This window comes from Halichoerus grypus, chromosome 11 (assembly GCF_964656455.1).
Source record: "Halichoerus grypus chromosome 11, mHalGry1.hap1.1, whole genome shotgun sequence".
Taxonomy (NCBI): Eukaryota; Metazoa; Chordata; class Mammalia; order Carnivora; family Phocidae; genus Halichoerus; species Halichoerus grypus.
In genome coordinates, this window is record NC_135722.1 from 100,969,546 (window position 1) to 100,996,832 (window position 27,287).

Below are 27,287 nucleotides of genomic sequence, written 5' to 3' on the forward strand. Positions count from 1 at the left end.
AAAATGTAAGTAAGGGCCATCCTTTTGGGAGGTACCCCAAATGCCTGAAGTTTCAGAAGTTGTGGCCTTTGGGTAAATGGCACTTGGGTTTAAGAGAGCTCTATCTCCACAAACTTGGTTGCTTCTTGGTGGTCTTGGTGGCTTCTGGGGAGTCAAGTGAGCTCTTCCCAAGAGCAGTTTTCTTTTTTTTTTTTAGATTTTTTTATGTATTTATTTGACAGAGACGCAGCGAGAGAGGGATCACAAGCAGGGGGAGAGGGAGAGGGAGAAGCAGGCTTCCCGCCGAGCAGGGAGCCCGATGCGGGGCTCGATCCCAGGACCCTGGGACCATGACCTGAGCCGAAGGCAGACGCTTAACGACTGAGCCACCCAGGCGCCCCCCCAAGAGCAGTTTTCTGCAGAAGGGAGGCACAGGCCTGGTCATCCCCACCTGCTCCTAGGAACAGAGTTGGACTTGGCTTTCTCCATCCAGCCTGGACTGGCCTGTTAGTGTCCTTCAGGATGGAATCTCTAGAAATTGTAACGTGAATGTCCGAGGAGATGGAACAATTGAAAACATCCTGAAAATGGACGGATACTGTGTTGTAACATGATGGTCCTATACAACCAAATGAACAAACATGTGCGATAATAGACTCTCGGGCACTGATGTGATTGTCAGGGCGTGGGGGGGGGGCGGTGGTAGGGGGAAGGCAGGAATCTCCCTGTGGGAAGCAGCGATGTCCTCTGTCAGTAATCCTGGGGAGAGGGAAATCTTGGGAGGAGAAACAGACTGGAGAGACGGGCCTCAGACCTGGCGGACGAGGACAATCCTCTCTCTAGGGAAGGGGTAGACAAGCTTCTTCTGTAAATATCCAGGTAACAGATATTTTAGGCTTTGCGGGCCATACGGACGGTTGCTGTCACAATTACCCAACTCTGCCATTATAGTGCACAAACAGCCACAGACAACACATACACGATCGGCCATGGCTGCGTCCCAGTAAAACCTCACAAGACAGGCAGCAAGCTGGGTTTGGCTCATGGGCCATAGTTTGTCCACCTCTGTTTTAGAGCATCATGGCGATAGGGCCTGGGAACCAGGGAAGGTAGACATGCCATGGGCAGGTAAGCCTAACTCCAAATAGATGCTTGTCCAAGAGCTATGCCAAAAGGCTACCTTCCAGGGGCGCCTGGGTGGCTCAGTCGGTCAAGCGTCTGCCTTCGGCTTGGGTCCTGATCTTGGGGTCCTGGGATCAGGCCCTGTGTCAGGCTCCCTGCTCAGCGGTAAATCTGCTTCTCCCTCTCCCTCTGCCCCTCCTCCCCCAGCTGGTGCTCTCTTTCTCTCTCTCAAATAAATAAAATCTTAAAAAAAAAAAAAGGCTACCTTCCAGAACCCTCTAAGGATGTGAGCTCTGAAGATACCTGTTTCTAATAGCAGCTGTGAGACAGTGCTTGTTACCTCTCTTGCTAACTCCTAAACTTCTCTTCAGGTAGAAGTCACAGCCTTGGCCTTGTGTGTTAAAGGAAATAAGAGAAGGACCTGCCCCACACTTGGGACCCAGGAGCGAAGGGGACGGCTGTTCTCTGATCCTCAGACGTGGTGGTGGCACCAGTGGGCCCCAGCAGAGGATGGGGTCCCCAGAGAAGGCAATTGTTGAGGAACAGGAGAAACATGTTCCCGAGAGAAGGAAGCAGCGGGCCCCGTAGGAAAGAGAGCTCATCCCCGCAGACACTGCTCTGTAGGCGTGTGGGGGCGTGAGCCGCCAGAACTAGGGGTGCTTAAGGAAAAGGAGGTCTTCTTTTCTAATCATGGGTAGCGAAGACTGGATGTTCCAGTTGCTCATCTTTGAGTCCCCGTAGCCCACATGGGAAGCACAGAGTCAGTGGTCACCCAGTTGTTCCTCCACTGACTGACTGCGCCCACCCTGTCCTGCATGAGCCGTTAGACTCAACTCAGCACAGTGACCATGGCAGTTAGAACAAAGGACCAAAGTTAACTGGGCCAGAGAGAGGAATTGCTTTAATTGCAACCACAAGGGGTCATACAGATTTGCTCAGCTTCCGCCCCACCAGGGAGAAAAGCCCTTCATTGTCACACATGGTGGAGGGATAACTTTGACAGATCACCTCAAACCGCTCAACAGAGTAGCCAGCCTCCCTCACGGCAGCCTCTATTGCCTCCTGGCCCAGGCAGAGGCTGGAGAACCTCTGCTCGCCGATCATGTAGTAGCTGCTCTTCAGGGCGTCCACCACCACCAGGAAGCCCCCCGGCTTTAGCAGGCTGCCGAGGTTCCTGAGGGCTGCGCAGTAGGCAGGGAGGTCTGGGCAGGCGGCGTCCAGGCACAGCGTGCTGAGCAGACAGTCGGCCAGGGGCAGGGACACAGCGCCCAGCGGCCGGCTCTGAGTCACGTCGCACTTCAGGACCTGCCTGACCGCGCGCCGCAACTTCTCCTCCTTCTCCAGCACCTTGGCTCTGAAATACACAAACCGACAAACACCACTTGCCACGCTGTACTCATGAAAACCCCAGGTCTCTTTGGTCGGGGCTGAAAATGGCAGGGTCGTCCCAAGTGGTATATCCTTGGGGACATCCCTGTTGGAAAAATGGAGAAAGGAGACACAGAGGACCCTTTCAGCATATGAATGTGACCACGTTACCCTGTGCTGGGCTAAATCTCCTTCTGAAGTAGGTAATAACATGAAAATGATAATGAAAGTACTTACTGCCTGCTTCTCCCACGGACTGGAATTATTCTTCCTCCACTGCTTAGAATAGTGCCTGGCTCATTTTTTGTTATTACTACTACTACTACTACTACTACTACTACTACTACTACTACTACTACTACTTATTTGTTTATTAATTATTACACTTGTCTCCTCTGCCAAACTACAACATAGCAGCCACTTGACCGATACATATCAGGCAATAATGGCTTTAAAATGTGGAAACAGGGGCGCCTGGGTGGCTCAGTCATTAAGCGTCTGCCTTCACCTCAGGTCATGATCCCAGGGTCCTGGGATCGAGCCCCAGATCGGGCTCCCTGATCAGTGGAGAGCCTGCTTCTCCCTCTCCCTCTGCCTGCCGCTCTCCCTGCTAGTGCTTGCTCTCTCTCTCTGTCAAATAAATAAATAAAATCTTTAAGAAAAAATCTTAAGCCCAGTGCAAAATCAGCTATTTATAAACATCCTTTACATTGTAATTTTCCACTTAAGAGGTTTAGCAATAAACATATGAAAAAAATTCTCAACATTTTTGGCCATCAGAGAAATGCAAATTAAACAATGAGATACCACTTCACATCCACTAGGACGGCTATAGTAAAAAAAACAGACAATCACAAGTGTTGGCAAGGACATGGAGAAATGGAAACCTCCTCACACTATTAGGGAGAATATAAAATGGTCTAGCTACTTCGGAAAACAGTCTGGTGGAAGTTCCTTAGAAGATTCATTATAACAAATGTAGTGATCTGATGGGTACGTGCACCCCAATGTTTATAGCAGCAATGTCCACAATAGCCAAACTATGGAAAGAGCCAAGATGTCCATCAACAGATGAATGGATAAAGAAGATGTGGTATATATATATACAATGGAATATTATGCAGCCATCAAAAAACCCCGAGATCTTGCCATTTGCAATGACATGGATGGAACTAGAGGGTATTATGCTAAGCGAAATAAGTCAATCAGAGAAAGACAAGTATCATATGATCTCACTGACATGAGGAATTTGAGAAACAAGACAGAGGATCATATGGGAAGGGAGGAAAAAATGAAACAAGATGAAACCAGAGAGGGAGACAAACCATAAGAGACTCTTAATCTCAGGAAACAGAGGGTTGCTGGAGTGGTAGGGGGTGGGAGGGATGGGGTGGCTGGATGATAGACACTGGGGAGGGTATGTGCTATGGTGAGCGCTGTGAATTGTGCAAGACTGTTGAATCACAGATCTGTACCTCTGAAACAAATAATGCAATATATGTTAAGAAAAAAAAAAGATAGCAGCAGGGGAAGAATGAAGGGGGGGAAATCGGAGGGGGAGATGAACCATGAGAGATGATGGACTCTGAAAAACAAACTGAGGGTTCTAGAGGGGAGGGGAGGGGAGGGGAGGGGGGTGGGAGGATGGGTTAGCCTGGTGATGGGTATTAAAGAGGGTACATTCTGCATGGAGCACTGGGGTTATGCACAAACAATGAATCATGGAACACTACATCAAAAACTAATGGTGTAATGTATGGTGACTAACATAACATAATAAAATAAAATTTAAAAAAAAGAAGAAAAAAAAGAAGGTTCATCATAGAGTTACCGCATGACCCAGGAATTCCAAGAGAAATGAACACATATGCCCACACAAAAAATTGCACGTAATTATAGCAACATTATTCATCATAGCCAAAAGATGGCGACCACCCAAATGTCCATCAACCTATGAATAAATAAATAAAGTGTGGTATACCCATGCAATGGAATCATAGTCAGTCGTATAAAGGAATGAAGTGCTGATTCATGCTACAACATGGAAGAACCTTGAAAACAGGATGCTAAGTGAAAGAAACCAGAAACAAAAGGCCACATATTGTATGATTCCATTTACATGAAATGTCCAGAAAAGGCAAAGCTACAAAGACCAGGGGCAGACCAATGGTTGCCAACAGGGAGAGGATCCGGGAAATGGGATTGACTGTCAGTGGGTACAGGGTTTGTTTGGGAAGTTATGAAAATGTTCCAGAACTGGGGTGAAGATTGCACAACTACATGGATATCCTAAGAACTATCCAATGGCACACTTTAAATGGGTGAATCACATGTGATGTTAATTTTATCTTGGAAAGCTGTTTATACTAAGGAGAGAAAGAGAAGTAGCTTAGCAAGGTATTGGCTTCAGGAAATTCCTACCAGCCAAGAAAGCAGGAGAGACAGGGAATGATAATTACCTTTGGTTGGGTCTACCTACTCTCCTATCAAGGGTAAAATGGTAGTAGGGTGACAAGTTTGTCCTGATTGGTCTGGACTTTCCCGGTTTTCCCACTGAAAATCCCATGTCCTGGGAACCCCTCTCAATCCTGGGCAAACAGGGATTCTAAAAGCAGGGAAATCAGTTACAAAGCTGCCACTCAGCCTCCTAGAACATGGATGATTTGACTGAACATTTTAAGAATAAAAAATAACAATTCAACATTATGGAAGTCTGTGAAACACAGATTTGAATGGTAAATTAATCTAGAATAGAAAAATTCAAATAACCTATCAGCACATATGGATAGCCGAAGGTAGAGAAAAAGCCCAAGGAGTGAAAACTAGGGTGTGTTTTTGGACGTGTTTCAAGATGATCCTCTACATTGGGAACACCGCGGGATTGTATATTTAAGTGATGACGTCAGAAGCACGTTGGATCTCTGTGCCCTATTGTGTGTTAAGCTATTTGAAAGACACGCGTTACCCCAGAACTAGTCCTTGCCAGTCAGTTGATGATGGAAATTGTTCCCAAACAGCGAGACACACTGCAAAGTCTAGAAAGCTCATGGAGAATGTGCCAATTTGAGAGGGAAATTGGCTAGAAACACCCACTGCCGTGGAGACCTGCTTGTCCCTGGGTATACAGCAAACACTGGGGGACTCAGTGGCCCAGGTAGCTGTGCCAAGATGCCGTCTCAGGGCTTCTGAGCGCCTGCACTGTTCGCACGCCCAGGGAAATGGACTGGCCTTCAGCTCAAGGGGTAGGGAATCAACATACCCCAGAAAGGTGTTAGGTGGTTCCACAGGAAGCTAACAGCAGTGTGAGTGTTTCTCTAGGTCTGAAGATCTGCTCTTTCCAACACACGTAAAAAAGGGCAGCTATTTCCTCTGTAAATATGCAATCCATGAAGCCTGAGGGAGCTGGGGAGGGGGGGGATACAGAGTAGGGCTCCTGAGAAGAGTGCTTGGTGAGAGTATATTCCCACACTCCAAGAAATTACTCTGAGCTTCAGAGGAGGGTCCTCCTGCCCTCTGGCTGCAAGGCAGCTGGTGGACCAGAAGGCCCTGGATGAGATCTTTCAATGACACTCACTCCGCAAAGCCCCGTCCCCAGAGGTTCCAGCAGGCCCTCTTGAGGGAGAACCAGCAAAATGTGTGAAGGATATAAAAAGCTACATAAGCTTGGATACCAAAGTAAGAACTGTACGAGCCAGGAATAATCATTAGTAAGCCTTTGGTACAGGTCACAGTGAATCAGGTGAAAAACAGACATTTCAGGTGGGAGAGGCTGGGAAGCAAAAGGCATGCAGTTATTTATTTTACAATTTTTTTTTGAACCTCTGTGATGTGGCAGGAAGAGTACTGGGCAGTGGGGACCCAAGATAGAACAAACAAGAAACAGATCCTATCGTTGTGGGGATTACATTTTGGAGCAGTCTTGGGCAGAGGGGAGAAAGAATTAATCCAATGATCATCCACAAAAGTGACAAATTAATACTGTGATAAACGCTAGGAAGGAGAGGGACATGGCGCCAACAAAGGAATGTTGGAAGCTAGAGTTGGTCTGAAGTATCAATGAAAGCTTCTCCACAATGGAGTCAGGTAAGCAGGGACAGAATAAACGAGAGTTCACTAGGGCCATGGAGAGTAGGGAGGGGAGGAGGATATCCCAGTAAATGGAAAGAGCACATGCAAAGGCCATGTGGTGGGTGGAAAGAGGAGGGAAGGCCGATGAGGCTGGATCTCAGAAAACAAAGCAGAGCATGGTCGAAAAGGGAGGTGATAGGGGTCAGCAGGTGCCAGACTAGATAGATCTTTGGGGACCGTGTTAAGAATTTTGCTTTTTATCCTTTTTATCCTGTTCATGGGAAGATATGAAGGGGTGGTGCTAAGGAACAGAGTGGTGCAATCAGATCTACATTTTGAGGCGATCACTTTGGGACAAGAGTGGAGGTGGAAGGAGAATTAGGAGGGAGAGGATGGTGGCTTGAACCAGGAAAATAGACTGGATAGAAAATATTGGAAGACATATACTGGTTTGAGAGAAACTCAGAAGTAAAATGGACAGAGCTTGGTGCATGCTCACAGAACATGACTGAGAGGGAGAAGGCAAGTTTGGCTTCTAGGCTTCTGGCTTGTTCAAGTAATTAGATGATGGCAACACCCAGGGAGATGAGAGCAAATGGAGCAAATTTGGGAAGATCATAGCTCTATTTGGGGCACATTCGGACACATGGGTAGAAATGCTTACAATTTGAAGGAAATGGCCAGGTGAAATTTCCTCAGCCTGCCCTGTGCATTTTCCCAGAGAGAGAATGCAGGGAGAACATCTAAGAGAAAGGCATGCTTTTAAAAGGGAGAAACTTTTCCTAGGTATCACATGTCACCATGACCATCAAGATCTCGAAGTTGAGAAGGGATATCAATCTTTTACAAGACATGAAAATATAGAGATGCTTCAGGGTAGAGGAAGTTCAATAGCTCTGTGGGACATATGTAGCCCAAGTGTGTCTATTTTGGGCAACAGGCAAACATTTTTTTAAATAGACATGAGAATCTTTGTACAGAGAGCATTTACTTCACTTCTACAGGTGCTCAAGCTTCCTTCTGTCAGGCATGTGGAGGTAGGTGGAAGAGCTGCTCTCTGTAGAGGCATGGTGGGGGTGGGGGGCTCCAGCTTCCCCAGAACCCTCCTGGCGGCCCTGAGGACTGAGGAGAACTTGCAGAGCATACCTATAACTCATTCCCACTCACCAGCACCTCCTGGTATATCTGCTGGGAAGCTCTGTTCTAGACACCAGTATTTCTCAAACTGTAAAATGCATACCATCCCCTGCAGATCTCATTAAAATGCAGATTCTCTTGTTCTGTAGGTGGGGAGTGGGGCCTGAGAGCCTGCATTCTTTAATAGGCTCCCAGGTGACATGGAAGCTGCTTAGTCTGAGGACCACAAGGCAGGGCATGGGCTGCAATTTCCAGGAACCCAGAGGTTCATCAGCTCCGTTTCTAGAACTTCTTAAGGTAAACGCTCATTTTCCTTGTCTCGTGCTGGAGTCATAATTTATATTTTAGCATGTGACTCTCTGACTTGATAAATAAATAATGTGAAGCCAGAATTTGGTACCAATGCTTACAACTTCTTGGATAGTTTTAAAAATGAGTGGTATCTAAATGTATGCGTCCACAGCAAAGGCCGAGGAACAGGAGACGGCTCAAATTATCTTTGGCAGCACAAGAAAGAGCTTCAGATAAAGAAAAAATAATCTCAAAGGAAATAGGTTGTGGGCTGATAGAGGTACTTGAAGATGCAAGAAAGACATAAGTTGAATGGGATCACTATCATTCTCAAAATAGTTGAAGCCACAGGATCTAGCACAAGGATAAGTGTGAGAATGCAGAATTTTACTGCCAAAAAATACAGTTGCTTACTCGAACAGTGATTGGGAAAGGATAGTTTCTCAGGAGCCAATTGTTACAAGCTGACAACTCTGGCATGAGATAAGCAGCAATGTTTTTAGTATCTTGCTAGATTTTAAGGGTTCATTTCTGAATGAGATGGAAAGGCTTGTGATAGCCAGGGAAATTGAGAAGAAAGTTCTAAAAGCCTTTTTGACGTGATTTGGACCTCAGAAAGGTATATTGTCTGATTGACTGAAAAACTCTTTTATAAACTTTCCCTGAAATTCTATAAATCCTGAGGAATTCCTTAGTTATTCAATAATTTTGAATATTGCCCAAATCCTCAGAGCTACAGGGTTTTTTTCCCTAGTTAATACCAGTTTCATTCTGTGGAATCACCGAGTTGATAGAAGAAAAAAAAAGAGGTTTGAAATTACATTTATTTTTAGGAACATTATCTTCAGTTTGAAGACTACGGCTAGCATAAAATTCTAAGTAAGGGGTTTATAGGTTAAAATGGCATATGAAAGTAGCCTCTCAACTTCTTACCAAATGCCAGTGAGCGGGGGCAGAAATAGAGAAATATTTAGGCAATAGTAAACAATTTTATGGTGTTGTTCACATGTAAAGGCAACAAAAACATGTTTCCAATATACACGGGCTTAGAAAATGCCACTTGTGTGTTCTTCTTGAAAACATTATTTTGAAGGCCTATTCAATGGACCAAAAGATGAACCAGAATTAAATACTAAACAACTAGAAAAATCAGATAAAATGAACATAAAATTAAAATGTTCACATAATTGCAAATATGATTACAAACTGAAAGCAAATGTCCAAACTGATCTTGAAAGAAAATATGAAAATGATGCATTAAATTACAATATTTGGATTTAAAATCTCCAATTTTTAAAAAAGATTTTATTTATTTGATACAGAGAGAGCGCGCATGCACAAGCAAGCACACAAATGGGGGGAGGGGCAGAGGGAGAGAGAGAAGCAGTCTCCCCACTGAGCAGAGAGCCCGACATGGGGCTCGATCCCAGGACTCTAGCATAATGACCTGAGCCAAAGGCAGATGCTTAACCTACTGAGCCACGCAGGCATCCCTAAAATCTCCAATTTTAACAAGAAACACTGGGGAGAGAGATGACAGAAGGACTTTGGGTATCAAAAATTGTTAAGTTCCTCATATTATGAGGAAGAAAAAAATTACTGATTCTTACCTGACATTGGTAAGATGAGAGAATTTGTCTCCAGCATACCTACATTTTAAGAAATACTAAAAGAAGTTCTTCAGATGAAGGAAGTGATGCCCGATAGAAGTCTAGATCTGCAAAAAGGAATGAGGAATACTAGAGAGGACAGATATGCAGATAAATATAAAGGACTTTATATATGTTTGTTTAAAATACTACTGACTAATATGAATATACTTAAAACTACTGAACTATATACTTAAAAATAGTTCAGATGCTAAATTTTATGGTATGTTTTTTAACCACAATAAAAAAAAGCAATAAAAAATAAAAGCACTACTAACTTTTTAAAGCAAAAATAATAACAGCGTATTATAATGTTATAGTATATATGAAGTAAAATATATGACAAGTGCATAAGGCAAGAGTGGGTTAAAGGAATTACACTATTGTAATATCCTACATTGCTCATGAGATAATAGATATGTTAAAAAATACATACCGAAATTTCTAGAAAAATTACACATGCACACACATATATACACTCACACAAAATACAAAAGAGGTCAATAGAAAAGATCAGAGTCAACAGAGAGGATAAAAAGGAATACTAAAAATCTTTATATTTATACTAATGGAATACCAAACATTATTACACCAAGGAGAAGTGGGAACAAAGGCATAAGTGAAAAATAAAACAGATGGGACAAGTAGAAAATATATACCAAGATGATTGATTTAGACTCAATCATACATTATCAGTAATTACATTAAATATAAGTAAACTAAAGAATCCAGTTAAAAGGCAGAAATCATCAGGTTGGATTGAAAAGCAAGACCTACTACATTCTACTTGCAAGAAAAACATTTTAAGTATAAAAACACACATAGGTTGAAAACAAAAGGGTGGAAAAGATATACCATGTCTATTAGTTATTGCTGCATTATAAATTACCCTAAAACTTAGCGATTTAAAATGACACTTATTTCCTAGTTTCTGTGGGTCAGATATCTGGGCACAGATTAGCTGAGTACCTCTGATGCAAGGTCCCTCATGAGGTACAGTGTTGGCCATGTCTTCAGTCTCACCTGCAGGTACAAGTGGGGGGAAATTTGCTTCCAAGCTCACTCCAGACAAGCAAGTGAGAGGGAACACCCAATAAGGAAGCCATAGTATTTTTGTAAGCTAATCTCAGGATTGATGTCCCAGTACTCTGCTGCATTGTGCATGTTAGAATCTAGTCACTAAATCAAATGGACACCCAAGGAAGGCAATTAAACAAGAGATGAATATTTGAGGTGAAGATTATTGGGAGCCATCTTTGAGGCTATCTACCACTCCATGCAAACACCAAGCATAAGAAGGCTGATGTGGCCATATTAATATCAAAGTAGACTTCAAGACAAAATGCATTACTGGCAGTAAAGGGAGATATTTCTTAATGATAAAATGGTCACTAAATCAAGAAGACAAAACAATCCTAAAAATATATGCAGGTAGTAACAAAGCTTCAAAATGTATGAAGCAAATGTTGACAGAATGATGGGGAACAAGAGATAAATCCACAATCATAGTTTGAGATTTTAATGCCTTTCTATCAGTAATTGATAAGCAAAAAATCATGTAGAAAATTTGAAAAATACTATCGATCTACCTGACTTAATTGATATTTATAGAAACCACACCTACAACAGGATGATATACATTCTTCTCAATGTAGAAAGCACATAGATTGTTAACCAAAGTAGACCATATGGTGACCATAAAATCAATCTCTGACTACAGTAAAATTTAAATAGAAACCAATAACAATATCTAGAAAATCCTGAAATTTTTGGAAATTAAGCAACACAATCCTAAATAATTCAGGTCAAAGAAGAAATCACAAAGGAAATTAGAAAATATGTTGAAGTGAGGCACCTGGGTGTCTCAGTCAGTTAAGTGTCTGACTCTTGATTTCAGCTCAGGTTATGATCTCAGGGTTGTGGGTTGGACTCCATGCTCAGAGGGGAGTTTGTTTGAGATTCTCTATCTTCTCTCTCTCTGCCCATCCCTGCCCCGTGCATGCTCTCTCTCTCAAATAATAAATATACAAATCTTTTAAAAAATTAAGAAAATATGCTGAAGTGGATAATAATAAAAATATGACATATCAAAAATCATGAGATGCAATTGAAACAATTCTAAAGGAAATTTATGGCTTTAAAGGGCTAAGTTAGAAGAAAGAGATGTGTGAAATCAATTATTTAAGCTTCTATCTTCAGAAGCAAGAAAAAGAAGAGCATATAAAAACTAAAGTAAATGGAAGAGAGAAAATAAGAAGAATAAGAGCAGAAATCAACACAATTGAAAATGGACAGACAATAGAAAAAAATCAACAAAACCAAAAGTTGGTCCTTCAAAAAGATTAATAAAATTGGTCAATCTCTAACAAGTTTGATGAAGATATTTTTTAAAAGACAAATTGCCAATATCAAGAATGAAGGAAAGGGTTGCCTGGGTGGCTCAGTCGTTAAGCGTCTGCCTTCGGCTCAGGTCATGGTCCCAGGGTCCTGGGATCGAGCCCCGCATCGGGCTCCCTGCTCCGCGGGAAGCCTGCTTCTCCCTCTCCCACTCCCCCTGCTTGTGTTGTCTCTCTCTCTGTGTCTCTCTCTGTCAAATAAATAAATAAAATCTTAAAAAAAAAAAAAAAAAGAATGAAAGAAGGAAGATTACTAACAGAGTAATAAAGATATATTGTTTAAAAAAATCTATGACAATAAAATCGACAACTAAGATGAGTAAGATAAATTCCTTGAAAAATACTACTTATCAAAACAAAGAAGAAATGGAAAATCCAAATAGCCAATAAAAACTACTATTCTGAATTTTAAAAATTTCACACACATGAAAAAAAACTTCAGGTACAGGTAGCTTCACTGGTGAATTCTATCAACCATTTAAGGAAGAAATAATACTGGGGTGCCTGGGTGGCTCAGTCGGTTAAGCGTCCAACTTCGGCTCCGGTCATGATCTCAAGCCCCAGGTCAGTGTCCTTGCTCAGCAGGAAGCCTGCTTCTCCCTCTGCCCCTCTCCCTGCTTGTGCTCTCTCTCTGTCTCTCTCAAAGAAATAAATAAAATCTTTAAAAAAAAGGGAAGAAATAATACTAATAATACACAAACACTTTCAAAAAATAGAGGAAGAAGAAACATTCTCAACTTGTTATATGAATCCAGCATCATGCTGATATCAAAATCTGCTAAGCATATTATAAGAAAAAAAAATTATAGCTCAATATCCCTCATATAGGTAGATGCAAAAATCCCTAACAAGATATTAGCAAATCACATCCAGTCATACATAAAAAGGATACTGCTTTAACCAATGGGTATATGCCAGTTAGATTTAAACATTCAAAAATCTTCCAATATAATTCACATTTTCAGAATAAAGGAGAAAAGTCATATGACCATCTCAATTAATTCCAAAAAAATCAACAAAATTCAGCATTTGATTTAGAACTCCCCAGAAACTAAAAATATAAAGAAATTTTGTCTGACAAAGAATATCTGAAAAATCTATAGTAAATATACTTAACAATGAATCGTTGGACATTTTTTCTTATAATATAGAAAAGGGCACATATGTCTACTCTCATCTTTTCTATTCAGCATTGTTAGGGAAGTCCTAGCCAGTGTAATAAGGCCAGAAAAATAAATAAAAGGCCTATAGTTGGAATAGAAGAAGTAAAACTATTTTTATTTGCAGATGATATAAGAGTGTACATAGAAAAACCTACGGAATCTACAAAAAGCACTATTAAACTTAATTAGTGAAGTCAATAAGGTTACAGGACACAAAGTCAGTATATAAAAATCAATTATATTTCTATATACTAGCAAATTTTTAAAATTTGAAATTAAAAATAAAATTAACAATAACATTAAAAAATAAAACACAGGAAAAATTTAACAAAATATATACAAAATATGAGAACTACAAAACATTACTGAGAGAAACTAAAGAAGTCCTAAATAAATACAGAGATAGATCATGTTTATGGACTGCAGATTCTATATGTCCATTCTCTTAAACTGATTTGTAAATTGAAAGATCACTATCAAAGTCTCAGCAGCCTTTTTTGAAAGAAATTGACAAGTTTATTCTAAAATTTAAAGATTTTACTTATTTTATTAGAGAGAGAGCGTGTGCGCACACAAGCGGGGAGGGGCAGACAGAGAGGGAAAAGCAGACTGCCTACTGAGGAGGGGGCTCAACCCCAGGACCCTGGGATCATGACCTGAGCCCAAGGCAGATACTTAACCGCTTAAGTGACTGAGCCACCCAGGCACCCCAGTTTATTCTAAAATTTATATCAAAATATAATGACAATAAAAAAGCTTTTACACAGTGAAGGAAACCATCAACAAGACAAGGCAGCCTACTGAATGGAAGAAGTTATTTGCAAATGACGTATCTGATAAGGGGTTAATAACCAAAACATATAAAGAGCTTATACAACCCCACACCAAAGAAACAATCCAATGAAAATGGTCAGAGGACCCGAATAGATATTTTTCCAAAGATGATATACAAATGGCCAACAGACACATGAACCACATGCTCAATATCACTAATCATCAGGGAAATGCAAATCAAAACCACAATAAGATATCACCTCATACCTGTCAGAATGGCTAAAATAAAAAAGATAAGAAATAACAAGTGTTGCCAAGGATGTGGAGAGAAAGGAACCCTCATGCACTGTTGGTGCAGCCACTGTGGAAAACAGTATGGAGGTACCTCAAAAAATTAGTTGAGTTACCATATGATCCAGTAATTCCACTACTGGGTATTTACCCAAAGAAAACAAAACACTAATTTGAAAAGATATAGGCTCCCCCATGTGTATTACACCATTATTTACAATAGCCAAGATAGAGAAGCAACCCAAGTGTCCATCAGTGGATGAACAGATAATGCTGTGGTGTATATATTGCTCAGCCATAAAAATGTGATCTTTCCATTTGCAACAACATGGGTGGACCTAGAATGTATAATGCTAAGTCAAATAAGTCAAACAGAGAAAACAAATACCAGATGATTTCACTCATATGTGGAATTTAAGAAACAAAACAAAGAAAGAAAAAAAGAGACAAATAAAAGAAACAGACTCTTAAATACAAAGAACAAACTGGTGGTTGCCAGAGGGGAGGCGGGAGGGGGGATGGGGGAAACAGGTGAAGGGGATTGAGAGCACACTTATGATGAGCACTCAGTAATGTATAGAATTGTTGAATCTTTATATTGTATACCTGAAACTAATATAATGCTGTATGTTAATTATACTCCAATTAAATATATTAAATTAAATATACTATATATTAAATGTATTATATATAATATATAAATTAAATATATTATATGTTTAATATATAATATATATTATATTATTTTACTAAAATATAATTATATATAATATATATATTATATATATACATATATAAAGTCATATATATATGACACTAAAATTGCCAGAAGAATTTTGAAAAAGAACAAAGTTGGAGGAGGATTTACACTATCTGATTTCAAGACTTACTTTTCCTGGTAAAAGGGATAAAAGACCAGCATAAACCCAGTGGAAGTTTAGTGACTCCGCATACAGCAAAAACATTAATCGGGAAACAAAATATGAAATTCCTATTTGTTCATACTATATTATAAGGAATTGTATAAACAATGAGTCACCTTGATAACTTACATCGGACAACCCACATTGACTATCAATAAGACAGTGTAGCAACAACATGTAAGAAAACAAATATGAAGTTTAGAATACTCCAACTAAGCTAGAATTCAGCAGACCATGAAAAGAGAATGAAGGGGTTAAAGAAATAGAAGCAGGCTTTAGAGTTAGTTTCAGAAGAGAATCTGACTCATGAATAAGCACATTTGGTGAAGTGATGAGAATCAAATTTAAGTGCACATATAGAAAAATGAATTGACCATCACTCCAGAAGAAGAGTATGGAGGTAGACATACTCCTTAGGACATGTTAAGATCACATGATTTTACATTTGCCTCTGGGATTCTGGAATATTACTTCACTCCTCCTGTGGTTCAAGTTGAGAAACATGGGCATATCCCTGAGACTTCCCTGTCATCATTCCCCAAGACAAATCATTACCAAACTTTTATCCAGCCTATCTCAACAATTCATCTTAAAATCACCTTCCTCTCTCTATCACCAACAAATCCACTGGTCCCAGCCACCATCATCTCTTACCTTACATTAAAGTGTCTCCTTTCTGCATCTCTCATTCTCCTCTAAACCCTCCAATCCATTCTCCACACAACAGCTAAAGAGATCTTCGTAAATGTAAATGGGGTCACATCACTTTCCCAGTTACACCTCTAATGCCTTCTCATCACACTTGAAGTACAGGATTGTTAGCCTGGCCTCAAAGCCCTAAGTGATCTGACATGTGCCTGCCTTCCCTGATACAAGGTCTAGGAGACTCGAGGTTTCCTTGTCTTGTCCAACAGTCTATCCCAGTAGCTAGGACTATGTGGCACATCATACATGCTCATGCTAGTTCCTTTAACCAAGAGCCAAAAAGTGTCAGCACTTGTTTCTTGAAGGGGGTTGTCTTGCTGGGAAGTCAGAGCCCTTTCCTGACCAAAACATGGGATATGTTCATTAAGAATAGGTATGCTTTGGGGGCACCTGGGTGGCTCAGTCGGTTAGGTGTCTACCTTCGGCTTAGGTCCCAATCTCAGGGTCTGGAGATCAAGCCCCGCATCGGGCTCCATGCTCAATGTGACTCTGCTTAAGTTTCTCTCTCCCTCTCCCTCTGCCCCTCATCCCGTGTGCTCTCTCTCTCTCTGTCTCTAAAATAAATAAATCTTTAAAAAAACAGGTATGCTTTCCCATTGTGAGCAACAAGACAAGGAAAGACAGAGGATGCTGTCCCATACAGATTAGTATATGAGCAAAGTATATGAGCAAAGGTGGGGGTGCAAACCCAGGAAGAAGTGGAATGGGGAAGGGTTATGTAAAAAATAAACCATGGGCAAGAGGGTGGAGAAAGAGAAAATGTACCAAAAAAAAAAAAAAAAATCAGTAAGAGCAGGGGGTAGAAAAAGACAGAAAGGTAGAAATAATTGAGCATATAAGAAGTAGCAGACAGGGCCAGCAGGATCGGAAGAGGAATTTTGAAGCGGTCTTTTGATATAGTTTGCAAAGGAGTCTGTGGGGCCTCGGCAACATGCATAGCAGCAGAGACTTCCGGCTGCTGGAGGGACAGCAGGACTGGGCTGAGCCATCACAGGGCAATCGCCAGAGGATGGAGGCACATCAGGAGAAGAGAGAGACAAAGCGAAATGCAGAACGGGACACCTCTGGCTAGTAGGCTATTGACCAGTTCTCGTGTGGAGAGAAATTAATCATTTAAACAAGACTCATTTGCATAAACTGACCCGTAGACGGGATAGGCTAAGCTGTTGGTCATTAGCTGTGACTATGTCAAGCTCTGACTTTTGTGGATGGGGAGTAACAAATTCTTTACAGATAATTCCTTTATGCTGCTAATCCCAGTTCGAAAACCTAGTCAGCTTTTTGTTGTGTCTGATGATGTCAGCATTAGCTGCCCTCGTGGCAGAGTCCCGTGCACTGGGATGGAGGATGGCTCTGGGGGGCAAGCCCTGACACCCCAAAGCTGCTGGTAAGGAGCCGGGTTCACCTCTTCCCTGACCTTGTCCTGTGTCGTTGTCCCATGGTACCTGACCTGCACGCTGCACCCCCACACTGTCCTGGGAAGGTTTTGTCTCCTCTTGGCTCAGTGGCCATCTCTTCAATTCTCCTGTGTCTTCACGCACGTTCTGCTTTTCTGGTACACGCACGTGCGTGCACACACTCCCACTCCCCTCTGGCTCGTTCTCTCTCTCTCCTTATTCTCCATCTGGATTTCTCTCTGGGCTCTCTCTATTCCCTTTGTTTTTTAACTTGGGCACTATGGATAATTCTTGGTTCAGAAAAATGAACCGTCACTCAGGTACCGTCCGAAAGCCGGGAAGCAGACCCTGGTTTCTCTACCTGTTCCCTTCAAGCTCGCACACGTAGGTCACCACTGGGGACCAGTCAAAGGCCCCTGGTTCCTTCTTCAGCCACTTTCGCAGCTCCTGCAGGTTCTGGTCAGTGTAATCGGTGGCAATGATCTCCTTGAAGGATTCACAAGCAGAGAGAAGCTGGTAGATGGTGGGGCCAGAGCCAATGTCGATGAGGAGGTCCCCCTTCACGCCATCTGGTTTAGAGGAGGCAACAAGGAAAGGGGATCAGGCATCATATGACGGCAGCCAGAGCTGATATGCACGATCTTCGCTGGAACTGTGCGAGAGAGCCCCAAAAACAGACCATCTCTCTACTCACTCCTCATCCCTCAAAATCTTTTTTTAACATCTTTGCATTTTCCATTCCCCAATCCTGGCTGGAGGCATGCTGCTGGGATATTTTTAGGTGTAGGAGAAGGAAGAAAAGATGTACATCTGGTGTCCAGACCCCTGATCCAGAAAGACTGCTACACAGAAAATGTAAAAACTATTAAGGAATACTTCTGGGGAAAGTTAAATTTGTTTTTAAAAATTTTTAAGTTGTCTCTCTCCAAAAAGCATCCAATTCTTCATATGTTGGGAGGTCTTTTTATTTCATGCACATTCACAACATTCTTTTGAGTTAGAAACAGAGTAAGTACTAGAATCTTCACTTCTTAAGTGGCCCATCATGGTTAAATGGCTGCTCTGGTCACCTAGCAAATTGATGTGAAATCAAGGACAGAACTCCTGCCTTCTTGTTTCCCTTTGCACACCCAAATTAGATCATGCATATAAAAACACTATAAATTGTAAAATATCCATACCCAAAAAACACATTGGTTTTCATTCTCTTTAAATGAATGAGTAATGCCAAAAGGACTGTCACTTAGCAATGACTACTCATGAACCCAGCCATGCCCTGAGACTCCATCTGCATATCTCACATTTTGCTGGGGAGACACACAGATAACACATGAACTTACCCAGGCAGAATATCTTGAAAAGATTTTTCAGAAGATGCCTGAGAATTTCATTTTCCGCAGAGTGTCTGGACCCAAAGTTGTAATATTTTTCTAGGTAATCCCGAGGGTTAAAATGTCTCAGGTAAGTGTCCTTGGAGGTGAAGCTAGGTTCCATCGTGGCTCGCTCCTGTGTCCACTACCCTCCCTCCCTCTCCTTCAGAACCCAGGGAGTCACCCTGCAAAAATTGTCTTTTTAAAGTCTCAGGCTTCAATCTTTCTTCTGTTAGTTCAACCCACCCCTTAGGGACCGACGTTTGGTTAAACACTAACAGAAATACACCAAGAATGTTTTGGCTGCTCTAGGAGGTGATGAAACTTTTGGGCAAGAGTGCCTAGGAAATGTGCATGTGGTAAGGGGAGAGCCATGAGCTGCATGCAATTCTCAGCCAAGGGGTGAAGTTCAAGTGCTGGAGGAATCATCTGAGCTCGTCCGGGAAATCATTTAACTCATAGAAGAACCACTAAGTTTAGAGCAGTGGGTCATTTCCCCACAGCACCATCATTCTTCTTGTAATGATTCATCCAAAAGAGACCCACAAGGAATGGTTTAAATTTTTGACAGTCATGAAGAAAGAGAGGAAAGAAGAGGATTAGGAAATGTCTTTAGGGCTAAGGAACGTTGGCTAAAGAAGGAATCGCAGATGAGAGGGTAAAGGAGCAATTTTAAAAACCTGGATGAGGCTTCCTCCAATGTCTGGGCAGGCCACATTCCCGTAACCCTCTCCTCGTGCTCTGCATGCCCCTCACTCCCCTCCCTGTGCATCCGCAGCTCCCCAGTAGCTGCCAGTCCTCCCCATTTGGCAACCACCTCTTCCCCAAGCCTCCCCACTCATTTCAATCCATTCAAATCCTGACGGTCCTTTCAAGATGAAATTTAAGTGCTTTACTTCCCTTAAGAAATCCTTATATTCCCTTGTCTGGACTCACATTGCCCTTAGAATTAGCTCACCCAGCCGAACCCTTGATTTTGTCATGTCATGCATTTGTTCCTGGTTTTGTCTGTGTCAATCTTACTTCCCAAACCTAGCCTTCACGTGAATGATACACAAAACCATCTTTAGATCAAGGACTATGGCTCAGCCCCCTGCCTATCACACCTACCTAGGAAGTGTTCTAAACACTGGTTGATTAGTTGACTATTGTCATATTGCAGCAAACGCAATCACAGTTGAGTACCCTATATGCCCCGGGTGATGACTTAGCAAGGGCCCATCTGGCTACAAACCAGAGAAACTCACTCAAAGACGTTCAAGTGAAAAAGGAATTATTAATAGGAGAATATAGTGGAAACACACTGCAGGGTATCTAACTGGGTCTCATGAACCAGAAATTCATTAGGCAACTAATTTCTCTCTCTCTCTCTCTCTCTCTCTCTCTCTCTCTGTCTTTCTCTTCCTCCTTTTCTCTTTCTTTTTGTCTCTCTTTGGAGGGCTAGGGGCCTTGATTCTCTGCAAACTGGCTTCTCTTACTCATCCACTACACGTGGCTCTGTTCAGAACATTCCCAATGCTGGTCTCTGCACCTGACCTTACAGAATCTTCTAACCCATCTCCTCGCAGCTGGCCAACTGGGTGTGCATGGTCTGAATCCAGTTCCTTAGAGAGAGAATCTGCCTGGTCCAGTCTGGGTCATTGAGACTTTCCAGTAAATGTTGGGGTAGTAAAAGAGATCTGTGTGGTAGTGAGACTGCCCATCACAGGGACTTAGATGGAACAGACAAATCATCTCAGATTACTGCAACAGTTGGACCTTCAAAAGTCAAGTCACAGACGGGAGGGATGTGGAATCAATACAAGGTGTCATTGTGAGTGGCTCGGAGACACCATGGCTGATAGACCCTGCTTCTCCCAACTACCTGGGTAGTGGAGTATCTCCAGCAGGAAGCATCCAGAATTCAAAGTCAAAAGACAAAAATTGCCATCCTGATTTGCCACCAACAATTCATATGACAATGGCGGTTAGGAAAACTAACTTTTGAGATCTGAAAGCCTCAGGTTTGGCACATAAAATTGGGATGATAATAATATAGAAGAGGAAAAAAATTCTCCTTTCCCATCTTTGGGTCTCTGACTGGACTTGAGAATTAAACTGACATGAGACAGATTAACAGGAGAAATGCGTGTGAATTTTATTAATATTTTACATGTACATGGGAGGCTTCACAAGAGAATGAAGACCTCAAGAAGTGACCAGAACAGGGGCGCCTGGGTGGTTCAGATGGTTAAGCATCTGCCTTCAGCTCAGGTCATGATCCCAGGGTCCTGGGATTGAGCCCCGCATCTGGCTCCCTGCACAGTGGGGAGCCTACTTCTCCCTCTGCCTCTGTCTCTCTCTCTCTGCCGTTCCCTCCGCTTGTGCTCTCTGACTCTATGTCTCTGTCAAATAAATAAATAAAATCTTTAAAAAAAAAAGTGACCAGAGCAGGAAGCCTTTATACCCTTAGACAAGGAAACAATCAATCTGTGAAGAATTGACAAGACAGAAGGGTTTGGCCTAAGGGTAGTAAATGATAAATAAGTAACTAAGAGGGTAAGGATTGTTTTAATAGGGTTCATGTGTACAGATTTCTTAGCACCAAATTCCCTGTCTCTGGTGATAAGAATGTCTTCCTTCCTCCTGGAACAAGGAGGGTACCTTTCATATAGGACTTTTATCTCCTGCTTTCAGGAAGAAAAAGGAGGATCAGAGTGTCCTTCTTGGGCCTACTGGTTTTTTAAATGCCTTTAATTCAAAATAATCAAATGCCAAAGTGACATGTGTTAAGGTGATGTAATTTGGTTTTCTTTAATAGTATCTGTTCTGTTCAATGTTCTCTGTTCAAGGTAATGAGAAATTTAAACCATAGTTTCCCTTACATTGAATCCTTACCTTGGGAAACGTACCCTCTTCCCACTCATGGGTCAGTTTAACAGGGGACTTTGGAAAATAGTGGTTATATAGCTTATATGTGGCTTTCATACTATAGTATCCCTTGCCCCCTCATCCCATCATTAATTTTTTCCTACCCTTTTCAGAAGCTGCCAAGATTTATAGTCAGAATCAGATTTCACTGTAGATTGAAATCTGTTCCCCATGTTGGCCCTCTATCCACTGCACATGAATGTCTGTTATAATTATGAATGCATGAATATACAAATATACATGTAGTGAAAATATATTTCCAAAATCAACAGCCTCTGGAAGCTTTTCTGGAAAGAAAAGCTTTTTTTTCCCTTTTTTAAGGTTAACATAAACTCTATGAAAACAAACTGTTTAATCACATAAAACAAAGACCAGATTTTTAAATCAGATCCTGAACCGTTCAAACAAAAATTTAAATGTGTGGTTTATTTCATTATCCCAAACTGCATTTTCCCTTTTTCTTTCTCAATGGTCCACTGTGGAATTTTTCTGAGAAGCAATTAACCGAAAACCCTCAAATCCTTTTCCTAGCAATTGCGGCTAAAAAAACAGAACTTCACATCCCAAGTCTAAGAAAGATGTATATACGAAATGCTTCTTGCTTTATCCTTACTATTTGGAGTCCCTGGATGTCTTATTTTCCTTTTGAATATGAATTCAGGAACAATTGAATATCCTGGTGGTGAACATGAGAGCAGTCCTTGAGCAGAGCTACAACGGTGTCCTCATGGACATTGAAGGGCACATCAGCTTTTCCAGTGGTCTTCCTACTGGAACTCTATTCCACGGTGATTCCAACAGGCTTCAGTGAGCAAAACACTTGATAATGTCTTGGGCATTGGCTTGGAAAGGCAATCTTCTTATGTGGACAAAATGGAGTGAAGACATAGTTCCAAAAGCAATAGCCTCTGGAAGGAGCAAAGAGCAAGAAGGAAGTAAAAACGGGGGAGGAGAGGCAGGGAGAGTGAAAGAGAGGGAAGGAGGGAGAAATGGAAGAAGTCAAGAAAGCATGCCACTCCCATACAGCTGGAAGCGTGGGCTGCTGGTAGCTCTTCTTCCCATGTGGTCAGCTCATAATGTATTTGCTTTGTTACCTTAGGTCACGACCTCATGAGAAAATAGCTCTACAACGCTAGTGCGCAAAAGATCAAGGTCTGAGATGCAAGAAAGAATGAAGAACCAGTAAGGACCCTAACTTGTGGGTGATTCTAATAGACGTATAAAAAAATAATGTCATAGGGCTCCTGGGTGCCTCAGTCGGTTAAGGGTCTGACTCCTGATTTTGGCTCAGGTCATGATCTCAGGGTTGTAAGATTGAGCCCTACGTCAGGCTCCGCGCTCAGCGTGGAGTCTGCTAGAGATTCTGTCTCTCCCTCTGCCCCTCCCCCCACTCATGCTCTTTCTCTTTCTCTCTCTAAATAATTAAATAAAACCTTTTTAAAAATTTTAAAAAGTAATGTCATATGTGGTTAAAAATAAGCAAGATGGAATTAAAAGGCACAATAGCAACAGCCTATAAATTTCAGGGGAGTGTAAATACATGGGGTTGAAGTGTTCTAGATCTTTGAATTATCCAGGAAGGGTAAAAGTATTGATTATCTTTAGACTGATAAGTTAACAATGCATACTGTCATTCCTGACAGATGATGGGATACTGCGCATACTTCCTTGGCACTCGCCATGCCTGTTCAACATTTTTCTACTGCAAGGACCTGAGCCTGAGGGTTTTCTCTGGTTGTAGGAGTATGTTTGGCCCCTACACAGAGCAAGTCAGAAAAGCTGGGGAGTTAATGCAGCAGTCCTCAGGCCCTCACCCAGTGACAGATGAGAAATGCTGAATAATTATGCCAACTTCCTCGCTCCTGGAATAGAAATGCCATAACATGTTCTCTGCACTCTCGCAGAGGTCCCAGCAGGAGTGAGTCCCAGCTGCCCACCGCAGTAACTGGTTCATGAACGGAGCCTGATTGGCCTCCTTTCTTTCTGTCACTTTCCCACACCCTCACCAGTGCCTTGTGGGATCCAAAGTAAAATACCTAGACTCCAATCTTAGGCACCACAAAAATAACTCAATCAAATTAGTAGCGTAGAGGAAATGGAATGACCAAAAAAGAAAAAAAATCATTCAGAAGGAGGCAAGAACTAAGAGAGAGAGAAAAAAATAAAAACAAAAACAAAAACACAATATAGACCTGTCAGGACAAAAAAAAAAAAGTGTAAAGTAAGAAGGCAATTGATGGAGAGTTAAAGATAGACAAAAAATCGGTAAAAATACGTAATACCTGGGCAGCAGGATTCATTAACTGGACTTAATGGATGTATATAAAATACTGCATCCAACACCTACATGTTTGTTTCAAGAATACAGAGTCCATTAAAAATTACCCTACACCTGCTTACAAAGCAAACCTCAACATATTTCAAAGGACTGAAATGATATAGAATAAATTCTTTGATGAACACTTTTAAGTTAAAAGTCAAAATATAAAAAGATAACTAGAATATCCTTATATGCTTGGAAATTAAGAAATGTACCAATAAATAACCCACGGCTCAAAAAAAGCAATCATAGTGAAAATTATAAAATAGTTTGAACTGACTAGTAATAAAAGTGCTACATATCACAATTGGTGGGTTGAAGCCAAAAGAGTATTTAAGGGGAACTCTACTCCTCAAATGTATACACTAGTAATGTAAATGGGGTTATGAAGTTAGGAGAGGAACATCAAACAGACATAAGTAGAAAGAAAATAATAATACAGAGCAGAAACTAATAAAGTAAAAAGCTAAGGTACAATAGGGAAGATCAGCAAGGCTCAGCGGTCAGCTCTCTGAAAAGACTAATATAATTAGCAAATTTCTGGTTGGAATGATCAAGAAAAAAAGAGAGAGAGAGAGAGAGAAAGAAGGCACATACACCCAATGTCAAGAGTGAACACAGAAACCTCATGGTTATACTGCAGACATTTCAAAGATAGTAACTAGTCATCATGAATAACTTTACAACAATATATTGAAAATTTAGATGTATAAGTTCCCAAGTAAATATACAACACATGCAAAACTTGTATTGTCCTGTAAACATCAAAGAACTTAAATTGAACATGGTTCCCACATGAAACCCTCGAGGTAGATGGCTTCACAGGTGAGTTCTAGCATGTATTCAAGGAATCAATAGTTTTAGTCTTCTACAAAATCTTCCAGAGCATAGAGAATGAGAAAACAGCCCTCAACTAATTTTATAAGTTCAGCAAACCCTAGTACCCAAGGTACCAAGGTTATTTATGAGGAAGAAAAATTACAAACTAAAAATCACTCATGAATACAACTCCAAAAATCCTGAACAAATTATTGTGTAGTCCCTAAAATAGCAAACACTTATTTGGGGCTTACTAGGTGCTGGACACTGGTTTAAGCCCTTTGGACATGTTACTGAACCTTACGATGGTGCTGTGTGGTAGGTACGATCATCCTCATTTCAGCATATGAGGCACAGAGAGGTTAAGGAATTTGCCCAGGTCACACTGCTAGGTAGTGGTTTGGCTGGAGTTCAGACCTACACAGTCTGACTCGACAGCCTATTCTTTCAGTAGTTACACTATGACCAAGGTGGATTGATTGCAGGAAAAAGAGGCAATTTAACATCCAAATATCAATTAATATAAATTATATTTACAGATCAAAGGAGAAATGCCTTCTGATCATTCAATAGATATATAGGGGAAAAAAGCTCAAAGTCCACATCCATTCACAACAACAACAAAAACCTCTTGGCAAACTGAGAATAGAATGGAACTTCCTTAATGTGATAAGGATTATCTACAAAAACTTCAACAAACATCACACTTAATGATGCCACATTTAAAAGCTTTCCCTTCAACTTGAGGACAGAGAAGAGAATGCTAACAATTACCAATTTTATTCAATATTCTACTAGGGGTCTTGGACAACACAGTAGGTAAGAAAAATAAATAGAACGTATAAGGATTGGAAACAAAAAAAGATACAATTATTATTTTAAACAGATAGTGATGATATATAGAGAGAAATTTTAAAATCACCTACAAAGAAACTACTGGAATATAGGAGTTTAGCAAAGTTTCTGGATACAAAGTGAATATAAAAAACTAAATTCATTTCTAACCAGCAACAGTTATAAAATGAAATTTAAAACAAACTTCATTCACAATGGCATTAAAAAATGAGAAGTACCTAGGAATAAATCCAACAAAATATGTACAAGACCTTAATGGAGAAAATTACAAAATTTTATTAAAAGGCATTAAAGAAGACCTAAATAAATGGAGAAATAGACCACTTCATGGATTGAAGGCCTCAACATTGTAAAGATGTCATTTCTCTCCAAATTGATTTATAGACTCAGTAAAATCCCAATTAAAATCCCAATAGGTTTTTGTTGGAACTTGACAAGCCAGCTCTAAAATTTATATGACAGTGTCAAGGGCCAAGAGTAGCTACTCTTGAAGAAGAAAAATAAGGTAGGAGAACTGTCTCTACCAGACATAATACTTATTATAAAGCTATAGTAATGAAGACCGTATGGTATTGGTATAAGGATTGACAAATAGACCAATAAAATAGTAGAGAGCCCATACACAGACCCATAACTTAATCAACACTTGATGTACAGCACAGGTGGTATCCTAGATCAGTGGGGAAAAGACAGAGTTTTCAATAAATAGTGCTGGGGTAATTGAGTATCCGTAGGGGAGAAAATGGAATCAGACTTTCTCTGAACACTATGCACAAAAAAATCAATTCAAGTGGATTAAAAAGTATAGATGCCCAGCAAAACTCTAAGGATTTAGAAGGTAATATAGAAGAATATCTTCATGACCTTGGCGGTAGAGAAGGATTTCTTAAACTGGATACAAAAATCATTCATGGGAAATCTGAGATTTGTAAATTTGAGTATATTACAGTTAAGAACATCTGTTCTGTTCAACCAAAGACACATTAAGAGAGTGAAGGGATAAGCCACCGAGTGGGAAAAGATCCTACAACTCACAAAACTGACAAAGGACCAGGATCCAGAATTTATAAAGAACTTCTGTGAATCGAAATGGTGAAAATAAAGAACGACCCAGAAGACTTGAACAGACCCTTTCTAAGAAAGAAAATCCAAATGGCCAATAAACCTATGAAAAGATGCTTAATCTCATCAGCGGAATGCAGATTAAATCCCAACAAGATGCTACTACACAGCCATCAGATTGGCAAAAATCACATCGGCCAGCACCAAGGACCTGGATCGCAGATATTCTCATGTATTTTTAATGGGCATATACACTGGTGCACCAGTTTGGAGAACAGGCTGCCATGAACGAAGAGAGTTGAGTTGGGTACACTCTGTGCCCACCAATTGCACACCCAGGGTCATACCTACAGCAAATCTGGCACAGGCACATGACTGTTCTTTGCAGCATTGTTTTGAAATAGCCCCCACTAGAAAAACTGAAATGTGCGGCAACAGTAGAATAAACACATTAGAGGAGACGGTCATGAAAATGCACCATGATTATAGTTATAGACATCAACATGGGCGGTTCTCCAAATGATGCAGCGGGAGAGAAACAAGTCCTGAAGAAGATGTACATTTTTATTCCAGTTATATAAAGTTCAAAACAGGCAAAAGTAAACAATATTATTTAGTGCTGCATAAATGAGCGGCAAGCTGTAAAGAAAAGCAATAGATGTCAGGATAGAGGTGGGCTCTGGAGGGG

General features: G+C 41.0%; 1 protein-coding gene across 1 annotated transcript; it reads right to left on the bottom strand.

Moving 5' to 3' along the window:
• Nucleotides 1-1,985: 1,985 nt before the first annotated feature.
• Nucleotides 1,986-18,812, bottom strand: NNMT (nicotinamide N-methyltransferase). The gene is made up of 3 exons (XM_036088200.2): nt 18,604-18,812; nt 17,625-17,832; nt 1,986-2,455 (listed from the first exon to the last, which is right to left on the bottom strand). Exons 1-3 carry the CDS (start codon nt 18,755-18,757, stop codon nt 2,023-2,025), a joined length of 795 nt encoding a protein of 264 aa, XP_035944093.1. The 5' UTR covers nt 18,758-18,812; the 3' UTR covers nt 1,986-2,022.
• Between the last annotated feature and the right edge of the window lie 8,475 nt (nt 18,813-27,287).